The sequence below is a fragment of the Bufo bufo genome, chromosome 6 (assembly GCF_905171765.1).
Source record: "Bufo bufo chromosome 6, aBufBuf1.1, whole genome shotgun sequence".
NCBI classification, from domain to species: domain Eukaryota; kingdom Metazoa; phylum Chordata; class Amphibia; order Anura; family Bufonidae; genus Bufo; species Bufo bufo.
Genome location: NC_053394.1, coordinates 158,616,131 through 158,633,718, shown reverse-complemented (window position 1 = coordinate 158,633,718; position 17,588 = coordinate 158,616,131). Strand labels below are relative to the sequence as shown.

General features: G+C 46.9%; 1 protein-coding gene across 1 annotated transcript; it reads right to left on the bottom strand.

The window, feature by feature from the left end:
• Window positions 1-253: 253 nt before the first annotated feature.
• TMEM17 (transmembrane protein 17) lies at window positions 254-17,588 on the bottom strand. Its single transcript, XM_040436171.1, has 4 exons — window positions 17,434-17,588; window positions 12,687-12,790; window positions 3,281-3,394; window positions 254-1,113 (listed from the first exon to the last, which is right to left on the bottom strand). The coding sequence occupies exons 1-4, from the start codon at window positions 17,540-17,542 to the stop codon at window positions 880-882; spliced, it is 561 nt and encodes a 186-aa protein (XP_040292105.1). The 5' UTR covers window positions 17,543-17,588; the 3' UTR covers window positions 254-879.

Below are 17,588 nucleotides of genomic sequence, written 5' to 3'. Positions count from 1 at the left end.
TCCCGGGAACGAAGGGGCGGCAACCAAGGCTGTGGACTTTTCATTAATCAAATCAGTAGGGTCCTAGAGGTCAGAACACCGTCCGATCGTGATTGATTGTATATCCCAACGATATGTAACAGATGGGAGACATTTTAAAGGACTTCATATATAGGGAGGATGGGAAGTGATAGATAGGATAATGCACCTCCTATTGCAAATTGTAAGATTACTAAAAGCCACCAAGAACTTCTGTAACCATATAAAAGCCTATGGTAGAGTGCACTTCTGCAGGTCACGGAGCTTCGAGGTGACTAACAGATCATACCGTCAGCATTTGGAAGGAGGTACGCTATGCCTGGCACGGCTGAAAATTGCACATAGAACACCATGAGCTGCTATCTGCAAGTCAGATGCTCTCAGCATCACCAACAATGTTCTTTCATCTGCCGTTTGGATGCAAGCAATTGCCAGATAGGGCTGTCCTCAAAATAAATGCCCTTTACAAGTTGAATCAGGTGAGGGTCCAAGTCTTGGCACTTGAATAGGACAAAGCTACAACATTTAGCACCACTGCTTCTGTAGACCACATCCAGGTAGACTGACCATGAGTGCTTCGGACCCTTAAAACATCTGATTGGGGGGATTCTGAGAGATGGACCTGCACAGATCTGATATTGATGGCCTGATGACAGACAATCAATAATCTGAACAAGGAAAAATCCTTGAAGTATAGCTCCCACCAGTTAAAGCCTATATAGAAGGACATCAATAAGATGCCCATAAAGTGCCTTTATCTCATTACGAGGAACAATTACAAGATGTTGAAGTAACCATACAAGACCAGTTATTTTTGAAGTAACAGAGCTTGACCACCTCATCCACCCTGATTGGGACCATTTACGCATGTTCACCCAAGTTTCCGAGCTGGTGAAACCTCCCAGCAAGACGTCTGGTGGTCTTCCGTAGAGTAAGTGACGACACAGGGATTTGAAAGAGCAAGAATGCCGTCAGAATTCCATGTGACGCTCGTTCAAGTGGCAACGGTTCCACGCCAGGATCACTTAGAAGAAAAAGTAGAAGCGGCAACTGCAATAGGATGCTGAGCAGCCAAAATCCAGCTAGTTCAGGAACCTGTGGAAAAACGCAGGATCACATTAGTAAAATAAATATGTGAACAGACCCATTAGCTGGCCTCTTGAATATCACTAAATTGAAGTTGTGGATGTGGCTCTTTCCGGAAAACAAGTGCCATGGCTCCAACCATGTGGTCCCTGTCTACCAGTCAGGAGTCATAATTACAATATAGTAATTAGAATATAGATGCCCTTTATTAAACCGGTCTCTCTGGTGTCATGCACCCACACATGTGCGGTGCTCTCTCCTTTACTTTGGGGGCTTGTTTTGGAGATAGATGTGCAGTCCCAGAGATGAGACTTGCACTTACGTGACATTGATGGCATATCCTAGTGATATGCCATTAAAGTCTGAGATGGGCCAACCCCTTTAACTTCCAACAGGGAAAGGCTTAAGCCATGAACTAGTCGGGGGGGAATGTTCTTTCCAAAAAGATCCTTCGTCCATGAATGATCTTTCCATAAAATGAAGATATTTCATCCAACTATTGGGCGAAACTTTTAAATATGAGCAACTTCTTTTCAGACGATGACTGTCTTCGATTGGCTAAAATGATCGCTAAATATGATATGTCTAAAATTTTCTCTTTTTATACATTTTAGACTAATGTGTAAGGGTTACAAGTGAAGGCCTATCCTCAGAATAAGCCATCACTATCTGATCACTGGGGGTCTGACACCACACCGATAAGCTGTTTCGGTGTAGCTTCTGCGCTGGAACCACACAACAGTGTAGTGGATGGAGCTGGTTGCCGTAGGCCTGCTCCCACTGAACTGAACAGGAGCAGTAATCAGCTCCGTCCACTACACAGCGGTCTGAGCTGTATCGTTCCAGCGCAGGAGCTACACTGAAACAGCTAATTGATGGGAATGCCTGGTTTCAGATCCCTGCCAATCAAATAGTGATGGACTATCCTGAGAACAGACCTTCACTTGTAAAAGGCTGAAAACCCCCTTTATGGCATGAACCAATCTGTCCTAAAAGGACAATCAGTCCAGATCACATTCTCTACATATGTTGGTTCAGGAGATCATCCAAGCCTTTCTTGAATTGCTACGTTCCTTAAAAGGAAACCTGTCACCAGGATTTTGTGATTAGAGCTGGGGACATGGGCTGCTAGATGGTCGCTAGCACATCTGCAATACCCAGTCCCCATAGCTCTCTGCGCTTTTATTGTGTTAAAAAACTGTTTTGATCCATATGCAAATGACCTGATATGTGTCCTGTGTCCGGAGATGAGTCAAGCGGAAAGACCCCAGCACCGCCCCGCGTCCTCCGAATCTCCTCCTTGCTGGCTGACGTCACAGAGCTGGAGCGCCGAAATCTCGCGATGCGCGAGCTAGCGCATGCGCAGTGTCGGCATCATGTTCATTCCCTGTACTGGCATCAGCACAGGGAACGAACTACGCATGCGCTAGCTCGCGCATCGCGAGATTTCGGCGCTCCAGCTCTGTGACGTCAGCCAGCAAGGAGGAGATTCGGAGGACGCGGGGCGGTGCTGGGCTCCTTTCCGCTTGACTCATCTCCGGACACAGGACTCATATCAGGTCATTTGCATATGGATCAAAACAGTTTTTTAACACAATAAAAGCACACAGAGCTATGGGGACTGGGTATTGCAGATGTGCTAGCGACCATCTAGCAGCCCATGTCCCCAGCTCTATGCACAAAATCCTGGTGACAGGTTTCCTTTAAAAGGGGTTGTCTCACTTCAGCAAGTGGCATTCATCGTGTAGAGAATGTTAATAAAAGCCACTTACTAATGTATTGTTATTACCCATATTACCTCCTTTGCTGGCTGGATTCATTTTTCAGCACATTATACACTGCTCATTTCCATGGCTATGACCACCCCTCAATCCAGCAGCAGTGGTCATGCTTGCACACTATAGGAAAAAATGCCAGCCTCTCTGGTGGCCGGGATCGTGGAAGAGCACATAGGCTGGTGCTTTAAAAAAAAAAATAGTTTCACACTAGTGGTAAGTTCTTCTGGAACGCTGTTCAGATTGAAAAAAAGCCTGGCAGAAGACATCGTATCCAGCATAGCCAGATACTACCTGACCATGTCAGAGCCCATTGACTATAATGGGACTCAGCGGGGATCCAGTGTGAAACGGAACTTAGGTGGCCGTCCCAAAACTTCCCTGCTCTGCGTTTACTACACCTTTTCTTGCAGGTTTCCACTGTATCCGAGGTACAATCGAATGACTTCAATCAAAGACATCAGGATCAGAAGAGTCACAAGAATGAATTTGTAGTGATCTGGGAGGAGACTGTACTGCAAAAACAGAAAAAGCCACAAGCCGGTGTAAATATACAGATTATAGTTAGTAATACTATAGTAAAAGACTTACAGAATGGAAAGATAAGCTACTGCTACAAGAGAAGACAACTCCCTGAGCTAACGAGAGGGGACATTATACAGAGCAAGGCAGGACAAGCCGCTCACAGATAGCCCAGTATGAACTGGACAGGGACCATATACTGGAAACAGGACATAATAAGGCTCTGTTCTGTCCGCAGGCCACAATGTTACACAAAAACAACCTTATAGCATGCTACATACAAACATCACAAATACACATCTCCCAGCTGAACAGTACAATCTTCAGGATGCCAGACACAGCAGCTGCCGAGGACCATCTGCATTCTTCAAGGGACTGTCCAGACAGTGGAAAAGGTACGTAAAACACTAAGACTACTTAAAAATAGCAAGAAATAAAAGGAACAAAGAGAACGGACAGAAAACAGCTTACTATACAATACATGTTAGGGCACAGCCATGATCCACTGGGAAAAACGATCCATGTGTCGGCAGTGACTGCATCATAGTACTGATACAATCAATTTGTATCTGACAGTGGGTCTACTGCAGTGTACTCACAGGATGATGAGCGCAGTACAATAGCCTGTATCACAAGAGTCAGGGGAGCCGCGGTAGGCCCGAGAGATGCACCCATCAAACAAAGCACGTGGACTGAATCGATCCAGTAGTTGTGATGCCACAATTCAACATCTCACTATTGGGCTGTCCACTGGTATAGAGAGGGAGTGCTGGCCATTTTTGCTGAGAGCAACAGCGTTAGGCTACATGCACACGACAGTTGTGTGTTTTGCGGTTCGCAAAATCGCGGATCCGCAAAACACGGATGGTGTCCGTGCGCATTCCGCAATTTGGGGAACGGCACAGACAGCCTTTAATATAACTGCCTATTCTTGTCCGCAAAGCACGGACAAGAATAGGACATGTTACTTTTTTTTTTCGGGGCCACGGGCGTGCTGTCCGCATCTTTTGCGGCTCATTGAAGTAAATGGGTACGCATCCGAGCCGCCAAAACTGCGGCTCGGATGCGGACCAAAACAACGGCCGTGTGCATGAGGCCTTAGTTATATATATATATATATATATATATACATACATACACACACACACACAAACACACACACACATATCAAAAGTAGGGCAGCACTCCTTTGCCAACTGTAAAGTGGATGCCAGCGGTAACCCCTCGATTCTGGGTGGTAGACAAGTCGCAAAAATCCACGGCACTCCTTAAAAGTGAAAAATGTGCTATTTATTCACACATGTTATACAGCAACGTTTCGGTTCTCTCTCGGAACCTTTTTCAAGCCAAGTGAATTATAAAGTGCAACAGTGCCTACATTTATACATCATGAAATCAATCAGTACTAATTGATCAAACTGTGAACGCCCCTCAATTCATTCCGTCTAAAACACTCTTCAATGTGAACCACAGCATAAGTGCAATGTGCGTAGTCAGCAGCAACCATATAGGTGACCATATCTGCAGTACTAATCTTAGTGTCGATATATTATAATAGTGACATATTATATAAAGTGCATTGTGCTTAAAAACAACTCAGCCATATACATTAAAAACTACCTTGCTGGGGCCTTGTGGCTGTACTTCACATGATCCATAAGGGTAATTAGATCTCAATGGTGAACAGTAGGACTCCACGCTGTAATCTCCGCGTCTCTTGATTCGCAATACGCATGCGTCAATCTATCCTACTCCTCCCCTATGAAGCGTAATGGATGGGCGCCCCTCGGGGCGGAGACGGAAGATCGGTCAAGTCGTTTGATCGTGCATAAAGAACAGACAGACAGAAACTCATTTTTATATATATAAGTATATAGCAGAAGGACCCGGCTTCGCACGGGTATATTTCATTTTATGTTTCTGTGTGTCGTTAAAAGATATCGACAGTATCCCCCATAACAGTGACCTCCACAGTGGCCTCCCCTTTAACAGTGACCTCCACAGGGCCCGCCCCTTTAACAGTGACCTCCACAGGGCCCGCCCCTTTAACAGTGACCTCCACAGTGCCTATCCATTTAATAGTGACCACCCCATTAACAGTGACATCCACAGCGCCCGCCCCTTTAACATTGACCACCCCTTTAACAGTGACCTTCCTAGTGGCCGCCCCTTTAACAGTGACCTTTACAGTACCCGCCCCTTTAACAGTGACCTCCGCAGTGCCCGCCCCTTTAACAGCGAACTCCACAGCGCCCGTCCGTTTAATAGTGGCCCCTGCCCCCTATGCATGTAGCAGTGTAGTTGTGCCGTCATATGTCATATGACTGAATATTTAAGGATCTGCAAACTGCTAAAACCTGTGATCAGTTGTTATGGCAACCTGGAGTAGGACTGCGAGCTTCTATTGGCTGATGAAAGACATGTGACCGTGTAAATGGCAGTTCGCATTTAAAGGGAGTCTGTCATCAGCATTTCACGTTTGTAACCCTTCCCATAGCTTTCAAGCATGCTTACAGTTAATAAAAACGTTACCTTTAGCATCAATCCTGGACTGCTAGCTCAGCCTTTTCTTCGCTTCCCCCCGCCCCTTCCTTCCCTCCGCCCGCCCATCCTTTCCCTCTCACCGCCTATCTACTAACTTGTTGTTTCACCGAGATCCCACGCCTGCGCAGTCAGTCCGTCGGCTGGCGCATGCGCACTGCGATGACCATTCCTTGTACGGCATCACAGTAATTAAAGCGCATGCGCCGGCTTCGCGCCGTTAGCCGGCGCATGCGCAATAGTTACTGTTAAGCTGTACAAGGAATGGGCATCACAGTGCACATGCGTCGGCCGACGGACTGACTGCGCAAGCGCTGGATCTCGGCGAAACAACAAGTTAGTAGATAGGCGGTGAGAGGGAAAGGATGGGCGGGCGGAGGGAAGGAAGGGGCGGGGGGAAGCGAAGAAAAGGCTGAGCTAGCAGGGCACCTACGAGCGTAACGCCGTCCCTGGGCACTTGTGGGCCCTCATTTGCATATGCTACAAAGATGTTTTTTGACGGTTTTATAAGTCCAGGATTGATGCTAAAGGTAACGTTTTTATTAACTGTAAGCATGTTTGAAAGCTATGGGAAGGGTTACAAACTTGAAATGCTGATGACAGACTCCCTTTAAGTGAAAGCCTTCCTGGCTTGTGTTGGCTAATGCAAGTCATTTTTTGGGAATATCTCAGGAACGGTACATCCATGAGAGCTGAGACTCGCTCTATAACCTTCCCGGACACCTGATGTACCTGTGTGCCAAATTTGTTGAAGATCGGTCCAGTCGTTTGGTCGCGCATAAAGAACGTCCAGACAGACAGACGTCTAGACAGACAGACAGAAACTCATTTTTATAGATATAAGAGACTAGCAGAAGGACCTGGCACGGGTATATTTCATTTTATGTTTCCGTGTGTCGTAAAAAGATATCGACAGTTTCCCCCATAACAATGACCTCCACAGTGCCCGCCCCTTTAACAGTGACCGCCCCTTTAGCATTGACCACCCCTTTAACAGTGACCTTCATAGTGGCCGCCCCTTTAACAGTAACTTCCACAGTGACCTCCCCTTTAACAGTGACTTTCAATGTGACCGCCCCTTTAACAGTGAGCTCCGCAGTGCCCGCCCCTTTTAACAGTGACCTCCACAGTGCCCGCCCCTTTAACATTGACCAACTCTTTAACAGTGATCTTCATAGTGGCTTCCCCTCTAACAGTGACCTCCACAGTACCCGCCCCTTTAACGGTGACCTCCACAGTGCTCGTCCCTTTAACAGTGACCTCCACAGTGCCTGCCCCTTTAACAGTGACCTCCACAGTGCCTGCTCCTTTAACAGTGAACTCCGCAGCTCTGTTTAATAGTGTAATAGTGGCCCCTGCCCCCCATGCATGTAGCAGTGTAGTTGTGCCGTCATACGTCATATGACTGAATATTTAAGGACCTGCGAACTGCTAAAACCTGTGATTCGAAATGGCTTCTATTGGCTAATGCAGGTCATGTTTTGTAAATATCTCAGGAACGGTAAGTCCTAGAGAGCTGAGACCCGCTCTATAACCTTCCCGGACACCTGATGTACCCGTGTGTCAAATTTGGTGAAGATCGGTCCAGTCGTTTGGTAGCGCATAAAGAAAAGACAGACAGACAGAAACTCATTTTTATTTATATAATAGATAAGAGACTTGCAGAAGGACCCGACTTCGCACGAGTATATTTCATCTATTTCATTTTATGTTTCTGTGTGTCGTAAAAAGATATCAACAGTTTCCCCCATAACAATGACCTCCAGAGTGCTCGCCCCTTCAACACTGACCTCCACAGTGGCCTTCTCTTTAACATTGACCTCCACAGTGCCCACCCCTTTAACAATGACCTTCACAGTGCCTGCCCCTTTAAGTGACCGCCCCTTTAGCATTGACCACCCCTTCAACAGTGACCTTCACAGTGCCCGCCCCTTTAACAGTGACTTCCACAGTAACCACCCCTTTAACAGTGACTTCCACAGTAACCACCCCTTTAACTGTGACTTTCACAGTGACCCCCTTTTTAACAGTGACTTTCACAGTGACCGCCCCTTTAACAGTGACTTCCACAGTGCCCGCCCCTTTAACAGTGACTTCCACAGTAACCACCCCTTTAACTGTGACTTTCACAGTGACCCCCTTTTTAACAGTGACCTCCACAGTGACCGCCCCTTTAACATTGACCACCTCTTTAACAGTGATCTTCATAGTGTCTTCCCCTTTAACAGTGACCTCCACAGTGCCCGCCCTTTTAACAGTGACCTCCACAGTGCCTGCCCCTTTAACAGTGACCTCCACAGCTCCGTTTAATAGTGGCCCCTGCCCCCTATGCATGTAGCAGTGTAGTTGTGCCGTCATATGTCATATGACTGAATATTTAAGGATCTGCAAACTGCTAAAACCTGTGATCAGTTGTTATGGCAACCTGGAGTAGGACTGCGAGCTTCTATTGGCTGATGAAAGACATGTGACCGTGTAAATGGCAGTTCGCATTTAAAGGGAGTCTGTCATCAGCATTTCACGTTTGTAACCCTTCCCATAGCTTTCAAGCATGCTTACAGTTAATAAAAACGTTACCTTTAGCATCAATCCTGGACTGCTAGCTCAGCCTTTTCTTCGCTTCCCCCCGCCCCTTCCTTCCCTCCGCCCGCCCATCCTTTCCCTCTCACCGCCTATCTACTAACTTGTTGTTTCACCGAGATCCCACGCCTGCGCAGTCAGTCCGTCGGCTGGCGCATGCGCACTGCGATGACCATTCCTTGTACGGCATCACAGTAATTAAAGCGCATGCGCCGGCTTCGCGCCGTTAGCCGGCGCATGCGCAATAGTTACTGTTAAGCTGTACAAGGAATGGGCATCACAGTGCACATGCGTCGGCCGACGGACTGACTGCGCAAGCGCTGGATCTCGGCGAAACAACAAGTTAGTAGATAGGCGGTGAGAGGGAAAGGATGGGCGGGCGGAGGGAAGGAAGGGGCGGGGGGAAGCGAAGAAAAGGCTGAGCTAGCAGGGCACCTACGAGCGTAACGCCGTCCCTGGGCACTTGTGGGCCCTCATTTGCATATGCTACAAAGATGTTTTTTGACGGTTTTATAAGTCCAGGATTGATGCTAAAGGTAACGTTTTTATTAACTGTAAGCATGTTTGAAAGCTATGGGAAGGGTTACAAACTTGAAATGCTGATGACAGACTCCCTTTAAGTGAAAGCCTTCCTGGCTTGTGTTGGCTAATGCAAGTCATTTTTTGGGAATATCTCAGGAACGGTACGTCCATGAGAGCTGAGACTCGCTCTATAACCTTCCCGGACACCTGATGTACCTGTGTGCCAAATTTGTTGAAGATCGGTCCAGTCGTTTGGTCGCGCATAAAGAACGTCCAGACAGACAGACGTCTAGACAGACAGACAGAAACTCATTTTTATAGATATAAGAGACTAGCAGAAGGACCTGGCACGGGTATATTTCATTTTATGTTTCCGTGTGTCGTAAAAAGATATCGACAGTTTCCCCCATAACAATGACCTCCACAGTGCCCGCCCCTTTAACAGTGACCGCCCCTTTAGCATTGACCACCCCTTTAACAGTGACCTTCATAGTGGCCGCCCCTTTAACAGTAACTTCCACAGTGACCTCCCCTTTAACAGTGACTTTCAATGTGACCGCCCCTTTAACAGTGAGCTCCGCAGTGCCCGCCCCTTTTAACAGTGACCTCCACAGTGCCCGCCCCTTTAACATTGACCAACTCTTTAACAGTGATCTTCATAGTGGCTTCCCCTCTAACAGTGACCTCCACAGTACCCGCCCCTTTAACGGTGACCTCCACAGTGCTCGTCCCTTTAACAGTGACCTCCACAGTGCCTGCCCCTTTAACAGTGACCTCCACAGTGCCTGCTCCTTTAACAGTGAACTCCGCAGCTCTGTTTAATAGTGTAATAGTGGCCCCTGCCCCCCATGCATGTAGCAGTGTAGTTGTGCCGTCATACGTCATATGACTGAATATTTAAGGACCTGCGAACTGCTAAAACCTGTGATTCGAAATGGCTTCTATTGGCTAATGCAGGTCATGTTTTGTAAATATCTCAGGAACGGTAAGTCCTAGAGAGCTGAGACCCGCTCTATAACCTTCCCGGACACCTGATGTACCCGTGTGTCAAATTTGGTGAAGATCGGTCCAGTCGTTTGGTAGCGCATAAAGAAAAGACAGACAGACAGAAACTCATTTTTATTTATATAATAGATAAGAGACTTGCAGAAGGACCCGACTTCGCACGAGTATATTTCATCTATTTCATTTTATGTTTCTGTGTGTCGTAAAAAGATATCAACAGTTTCCCCCATAACAATGACCTCCACAGTGCTCGCCCCTTCAACACTGACCTCCACAGTGGCCTTCTCTTTAACATTGACCTCCACAGTGCCCACCCCTTTAACAATGACCTTCACAGTGCCTGCCCCTTTAAGTGACCGCCCCTTTAGCATTGACCACCCCTTCAACAGTGACCTTCACAGTGCCCGCCCCTTTAACAGTGACTTCCACAGTGCCCGCCCCTTTAACAGTGACTTCCACAGTAACCACCCCTTTAACTGTGACTTTCACAGTGACCCCCTTTTTAACAGTGACTTTCACAGTGACCGCCCCTTTAACAGTGACTTCCACAGTGCCCGCCCCTTTAACAGTGACTTCCACAGTAACCACCCCTTTAACTGTGACTTTCACAGTGACCCCCTTTTTAACAGTGACCTCCACAGTGACCGCCCCTTTAACATTGACCACCTCTTTAACAGTGATCTTCATAGTGTCTTCCCCTTTAACAGTGACCTCCACAGTGCCCGCCCTTTTAACAGTGACCTCCACAGTGCCTGCCCCTTTAACAGTGACCTCCACAGCTCCGTTTAATAGTGGCCCCTGCCCCCCATGCATGTAGCAGTGTAGTCATATGACTGAATATTTAAGGACCTGCAAACGGCTAAAACCTGTGATCAGTTGTTATGGCAACCTGGAGTAGGACCTGTGAGCTTCTAGTGGCAAGTAAGGGACATGTGACCGTGTAAATGGCAGTTCGGATTTAAGTGAAAGACTTGCTGGTTTCTATTGGCTAATGCAGGTCATTTTTTGGGAAGATCTCAGGAACGGTAAGTCCTAGAGAGCTGTGACCTGGTCTAAAACCTTCCCGGACACCTGATGTACCTGTGCGCCAAATTTGGTGAAGATCGGTCTAGACGTTTGGTCGCGCATAAAGAACGTCTAGACAAACAGACGTCTAGACAGACAGACAGAAGCTTCTGACCCCAGCAGGAGCCATGGCTATATAGCCATATATCTAACAGAAGAAAGTTAAAATGGCTGGTGTGACACTTTTTCATCGCCTCACTTTCCCCCCTACACCCCCCAAAAAAAAGAAAGAGGTGATCAAATAGTCACACACACTCCAAAATGGTATCAATAGAAACGACAGATCTCGCCGCAAAAAAGGAGCCCCCACACAGCTCCATACATAAAATATGAAGTTATGAGGGCCAGAATATGGCGGTGCAGTTTTTATTTTTTTAAGCATTAAAACACAAGAAAAACTATGTAAATGTGGTATTGCTCTAATCATACTGACCAAATAACTCAAGGAAACAGGTCAGTTTTGCCATAAAAGTAAAACACATAAATCTATGGCAGAATAGCAGTTTTTTTTTTTTAAACTTTCTTAAACTTCGCCCCATTTGGAATTTTTTCCATTTTCTCACTACATCATAGGTAATATAAAATGGTGAGAAAGCACAACTTGTCCCACAAAAAACAAGCCCTCATACGACAATGTGAATAAAGAAATAAAAGAGGTAATGGCTCCTGGAAGCCCGGAGTATAAGGCTACTTTCACACAAGCACCTCTATTTTCCGGTATTAAGATCCGTCATAGGGTCTCAATACCGGGAAAAAAAACGCTTCCATTTTGTCCCCAATAGAGACAAAACGTAACTGAACAGAACCACTTGGTTGCGTTCGCATACCGGAGAGCAAATGGCAGCATGCTGCGGTTTGCTTTCCGTCCTGGGATGCGGAGCAAAACGGATCATGCAAGTCAATGGGGACGGATCCGTGACACAATAGAAAATGAATCCGTCCCCCATTGACTTTCAATGGAGTTCATTACGGATCCGTCTTGGGTATGTTAAAGATAATACAACCGGATCCGTTCAGAACGGCTGCAGATGTTATCAGTAATGTAAGCGTTTTTGCTGAACCCTGCCGGATCCAGTAAAAACGCTAGTGTGAAAGTAGCCTAAAACCGAAAACGCAAAAAACAGTTTCAGACAAGCGTATTACTCTAGATTCCTATAATGTCTGGCTCAGTAGACCTGGGGATGTGCCAAGACTAGTATGTATGATCAGAGCTAAATCATGTAACCCTTTGATGTTGGGGGAGGGCATAACTCAGTGTTTGAGAGGGACCCCCATGACTGACCCAAAGTTCTCTATGATTTCAGACAAATAGAAGATTGTTCTCCTCATTAGGATTGGAACGTGAAAACTCTATATGATCTAATATTCTCGCAGATGCCAGATGCACAACCAACATGGTCGATAGGTACCATATGCCCGTACATTTTCTACTGCGATCTGTGACGCTGACAAGAAGCATCTAATAAAACATGCAAAAGAATTCATGAAGAACGTCTACTGAAAAGGCACACGCTGAGAGCGTACTCAAACAGTGTATGTCATGTTCATCAACACATCCATTCTAATTAGTACCTTTAATTGAAGCGCTAGAACATCACAGATCCACCAGAACGGGAAATAAAATGTGTTGAAGTAGAGCGACATCTGCAGCGGCAAACTGGAGACAATGTCAACCTCTAAAAGAGAAGATAATCAGTGATATGATAGAAAGAGGTCACACAACATCTCCGTCTGGAATCTAAATCCACCAAGGTGATGGTCCAAGGGGCTACGAGAAGCAAGACCCCCTCTAGAAGCCATGCTGTAGGGTCAGTCACCCCAATACTGATCTACTGGCCCAAGTATTGGACTACCTAGGCTAGGACACCAAGAACTGGTTTGCAGCCATTACATTGTGGTCCCAATTTTAGGGACGTCTGATGAGGGTTACAGATATGTGAAGACTGGGAATAAGTTCTGAGGGAGGCAGATGAAGAACAACCTATTTTTGAGGGACCAGTTGACTTTCTAGGCTAACTCGTCTGGAGTAAAATTAAAGGGGTTTCTGATACTGATTACTTATCCTCAGGATAGGTCATCAACATCAGATCAGCGGGGGTCCAACTCCTGCCACCCTCACCGATCAACTGTTTGAAGAGGCCGGGAACTCTTCCTAGGCCAGTGACATCATATTCACATGACCTAGACCAGGGATGCTCAACCTGCGGCCCTCCAGCTGCTGCAAAACTACAACTCCCAGCATGCCTGGACAGCTTACAGCTTTCCGCTTACAGCAGGGCATGGTTGGAGTTGGAGTTTTACAACAGCTGGAGGGCCGCAGGTTGAGCATCCCTGGTCTAGACGTAGCTCAGGAAAATTCAAGTGAATGGGGCTGAGCTGCAATACCAAGCACAGCCACAATTCAATAGACAGCGCTGCGAGAAGGCCAAGTGCTCACTGGAGTGCTGTGATCAGCGGGGATGCAGGGCGTCACACCTACTGATCCGTTATTGATGACTATCCTATCAATATTTTAAACTCCCAGAAAACCCCTTTAAGGGATTGATTTAAACTATGGTAATATAATATTTAGTGTAGCATGTCCACACACTCACTCAACAGACTCGGATGACCTCTGTTCGGTCCCAGACACACCGAAGAGGCTAGTGATTGGCTGCAGTGGTCACGTGATGTCAGCCGGGTAATCAGAACCAGAGTGACGCATCTGTCAGGTAAGTAACAATCTAGTCTTTATTTCAGGTGTGTGTTATCCGGTTTCCTCCAAAAACAGGACAACCTCTTTAAAACTAACGGGGCGTTCAGTTTAGAAAACCCTTTTCATATACCTTATTAGGGGATTCTGAATAAATAGAGAAGGTCCTATGTATGGGATCTGCTTAACCAAATAGCTACAAAGATGGTCTCTCGCTCTGGGGGACCTGTCCTGTCCAGGGGTGGATTTGGTATTTCTTGGGCTCCAAGCAGATCCATGTCCGGGGCCACCACTGCATTGCTAAACTCCACCCCATCAACCAGCTAAGCCCTACTCTCAGCTTAGCAGTGTAGCCTGGGCACTCCCCCACACAAGCAGTATGTCTGCACATGGTCTTCTGATCTCTGGGGCCCCAAGCATTTGCTTGGTTTGTGTGGTGGTTAAGTCCACCCCTAGTCCTGTCCTACATTACACAAACAACCCATTGATTTGAAGGCTGTAATGCTTTATTGCAGGGAAATTGAAGATGGTCCGAGAGGCTACACTAGCATAGACGGTGGTGGCAAACCTGGCATTGAAGTCACCTCCACTCAGGTGCGTTCTGATTAGATACTGGGTCTTGCCGCAAGAGGGCATAAAAGTGCTTCCTTGCTGTCCTGTAACAAGGCTCTTGGAGGCTACTTATGGATACCTCTTGGTGAGAGATAGAGGCATGTCTAGCAGTCAACCATGATGGACTTGAAGACATTTTGACCAATTGAAAGACTTTGGGGGGGGGGGGGGGGTGTCATCATTGGGCAGAGAGATGCAGGACGATCATTTCCCGCCATCCTAGGCCCTTCTGACCTAGCTGTTAGCATCTGGAATAAACCTCACAGAAAGGACGTGCTGTCTCCATACTTTATTATTTCTTGTGGATATCCAACTTGTTAGGGGAAACTAACCACTTCCCCTGGAGACGTGCACCCACCACCAGATCTACCTGGGTGTACTGGCCACCATCTTTGATATTTTGAACTACCCTGTTTCCCCGAAAATAAGACAGTGTCTTATATTAATTTTTGCTCCAAAAGATGCGCTAGGTCTTATTTTCAGGGGATGTCTTATTTTTCCATGAAGAAAAATACGGTACACATTTATTGTTGAAAAAAAAAAAGGAAATCAGGGTGGGGAGGGGGATCACATAAAATGGCACAGGGTGATCAGAGAAGGGAATCAAAATGACACAGGGTGATCAGGGTGGGGAGGGGGATCACTTAAAATGACACAGGGGGATCAGAAGGGGGAATCAAAATGGTACAGGAGAATCAGAGGGGTGGGATTACTATAGCATTTTAGTACCCCCTTCTGATCCTCCTGTGTCATTTTGATTCCCCCCTCTGATCACCCTGTGTCATTTTAATTATCGTTTTTAGTCTCCCCCCCATCTTCACCAGACATCCCCCACCTTCCATCAGATATTCCCCCCCCTACCTGTCACCCCGTCCCCTGTGTGTCCGTGCCAGCCAAGTTGTGAGACTCCATCAGGGCAGAGCGAGCAGCGGGCGGAAGAAGGCGGCAGCTTGTCCTGGCGGCGGCTGCGGCCAATCAGTGAGCTCCTTACATTCTGGGGTGGCTTGCTTTATAATCGGGGAGGCATTATGTCCGGCCGATGCTTTATAATCGGGAGTCATTATGTTCGGCGGATGCTTTATAATCGGGGAGGCATTATGTCCGGCCGATGCTTTATAATCGGGAGTCATTATGTTCGGCCGATGCTTTATAATCGGGGAGGCCTTATTTTCGGGGGATGCTTTATTATCGGGGAGGCCTTATTTTCGGGGGGATGCCTTATATTACAGCGATAGGCAAAACTAGAGGTAGGTCTTATTTTCGGGGGATGTCTTATTTTCGGGGAAACAGGGTAGCTGTTAGGAGATGTTGGGAGCAGTGGTTATGTGAGGGCACACACAGTGACCAGGCTCCGGACGGCCCAGACAGACCACCGGTATAGAGCATCATATGATCCACTGACGAGCACAAGCATCTCCCACAGTTTCATGGTCCACCATCCAGACACAGGAGACACCTATCCTACTGTCCATTGTGATTTCTATCCAACAACTTCTTATTGTCACCGAGTTCACTTTGGATGCTGACCATTACCACGTCATAGCCTGAGCCTTAGGAGTTTTTCCTCAATAATCTTTTTTTTTAAAATCTTTTTTACTTTACTTGTTTTTTTTTCCCCTCTATAAACTTTATTGATTTTCTTTTTGCTATTTTTTTAGTCCCACTAAGGGACTTACACTGCAATATTCTGGTAGTTATACTTCTGTACTGCAGTTATTGTCAGTCATATACTTGATTAGGCCCCTAGTTGTCACGGCCACCAATCGGCACCCAACAGTGACGTCAATAGGGTGCAAATGGGCTCTCTGTAAAATCACCTAGATGCTGCAGTTGTTAATGACCGCCACCAAGATCAGAGGAAGCTCAGATGCCAGCCGTTACGGCCAACACCCGCTGCTCACAGCTCAGGCAAAGCTTATGCCATCCCAACACCATACATTTACATAGCTGAATGTGAACCATTACCTGCCAGCAATGTAACTGCGCAGAAGAGGGCGGGAAGGGGTTGGATTTGAAGCTTTAGAGGGTTTTCCAAGATTTGAATATTGATGACCTATTCTTAAGATGGTTCATCAATATCCAATCGCCAATAAGCTGTTTGAAGAAGCTGCGGTGCTTGAGCGCTACGACCTCTTCCTAGGCCTTTGATATGGTGTCCATCAGTCACAAGGCCTTTATGCAGCTCAGACCCATTCAAGTGAATGAGACCGAACTGCAATACCAAGCACAACCACTATACAATGTACGGCTCTATGAACTGGATGAGCGCCAAGGCACCCCCAAACAGTGCCAAGAGTCCCACTCTGGTTCACCAATATTAAGATCCTGGAAAACCCCTTTAAAGGGGCAATCTGGGTTCAGTTGGGGTCCCTGAATGCAAACTTCCAGTTTGACGTCGCTGCGGCCAATCACTGGCCGCAGCATTGACCATCTGCTCTTGCTCCATGTGACCATTTGCAAAAGGAGCGGGTCAACGCTGCGGCCAGCGATTAGCTGCAGCCATATTAGACCAGGACAGAGCAGCGGGAGGCCGAAGAGGGTAAGTAGAATTATGTAGGGCAGGGGCAGTGTCCTGGTACAGTGTGCCAGTGTTAAACCACCACCACAACTGGAAACCCGTGTTACTGGTGGACATGGTCTGGATGCATTCATGCACAAACGTTCTGTATAGTGTTGAGCGAACTTGTGGTTTAAGTTCGGCGTCTAAAGTTCGGGTTATCGAAGTATCCCGTTATGGATTCCGCTACCACGGACCATAACGGAATTTAGAATCCATAACGGGATACTTTGATAACCCGAACTTTAGACGCCGAACTTAAAACACAAGTTCGCTCAACACTAATAATGGGATTCTTCGATAACCCGAATCCGAACTTTAGACGCCGAACGTAAAACACAAGTTCGCTCAACGCTAGTTCTGTACCCATACATCTATCACATGCCCATATCAGATGCCAGCCGTAGAGCCCAAGCCCCTGGCGGCACACCCTGGGTACAGCAGGCCTCCATACTCACCGCTGCTCTCAGTCACTTCGCTCTTTTTGGGCACAGTTCTCCTTACATCACTGAATATGTTGCGTGTCATAGAATCTAACTGCCGACGAACAGTCCCGGGGAGCGCCATGTTGAATCTACTGGCTTCTCAATGCAGCCAAAGCGTTTCCATAACA

Bases quoted from the DNA above. Each gene is read 5' to 3' on its own strand.
- TMEM17 (XM_040436171.1), bottom strand. From the start codon at position 17,542: ATGGCGCTCCCCGGGACTGTTCGTCGGCAGTTAGATTCTATGACACGC. The intron at 12,791-17,433 runs GTGAGTATGGAG...CTTCTCTTTTAG, and splicing joins CGAAGTGACTGAGAGCAGCG to AGGTTGACATTGTCTCCAGT. The intron at 1,114-3,280 runs GTGTAGTAAACG...GTTTTTCCACAG, and splicing joins GTGGAAACCTGCAAGAAAAG to GTTCCTGAACTAGCTGGATT.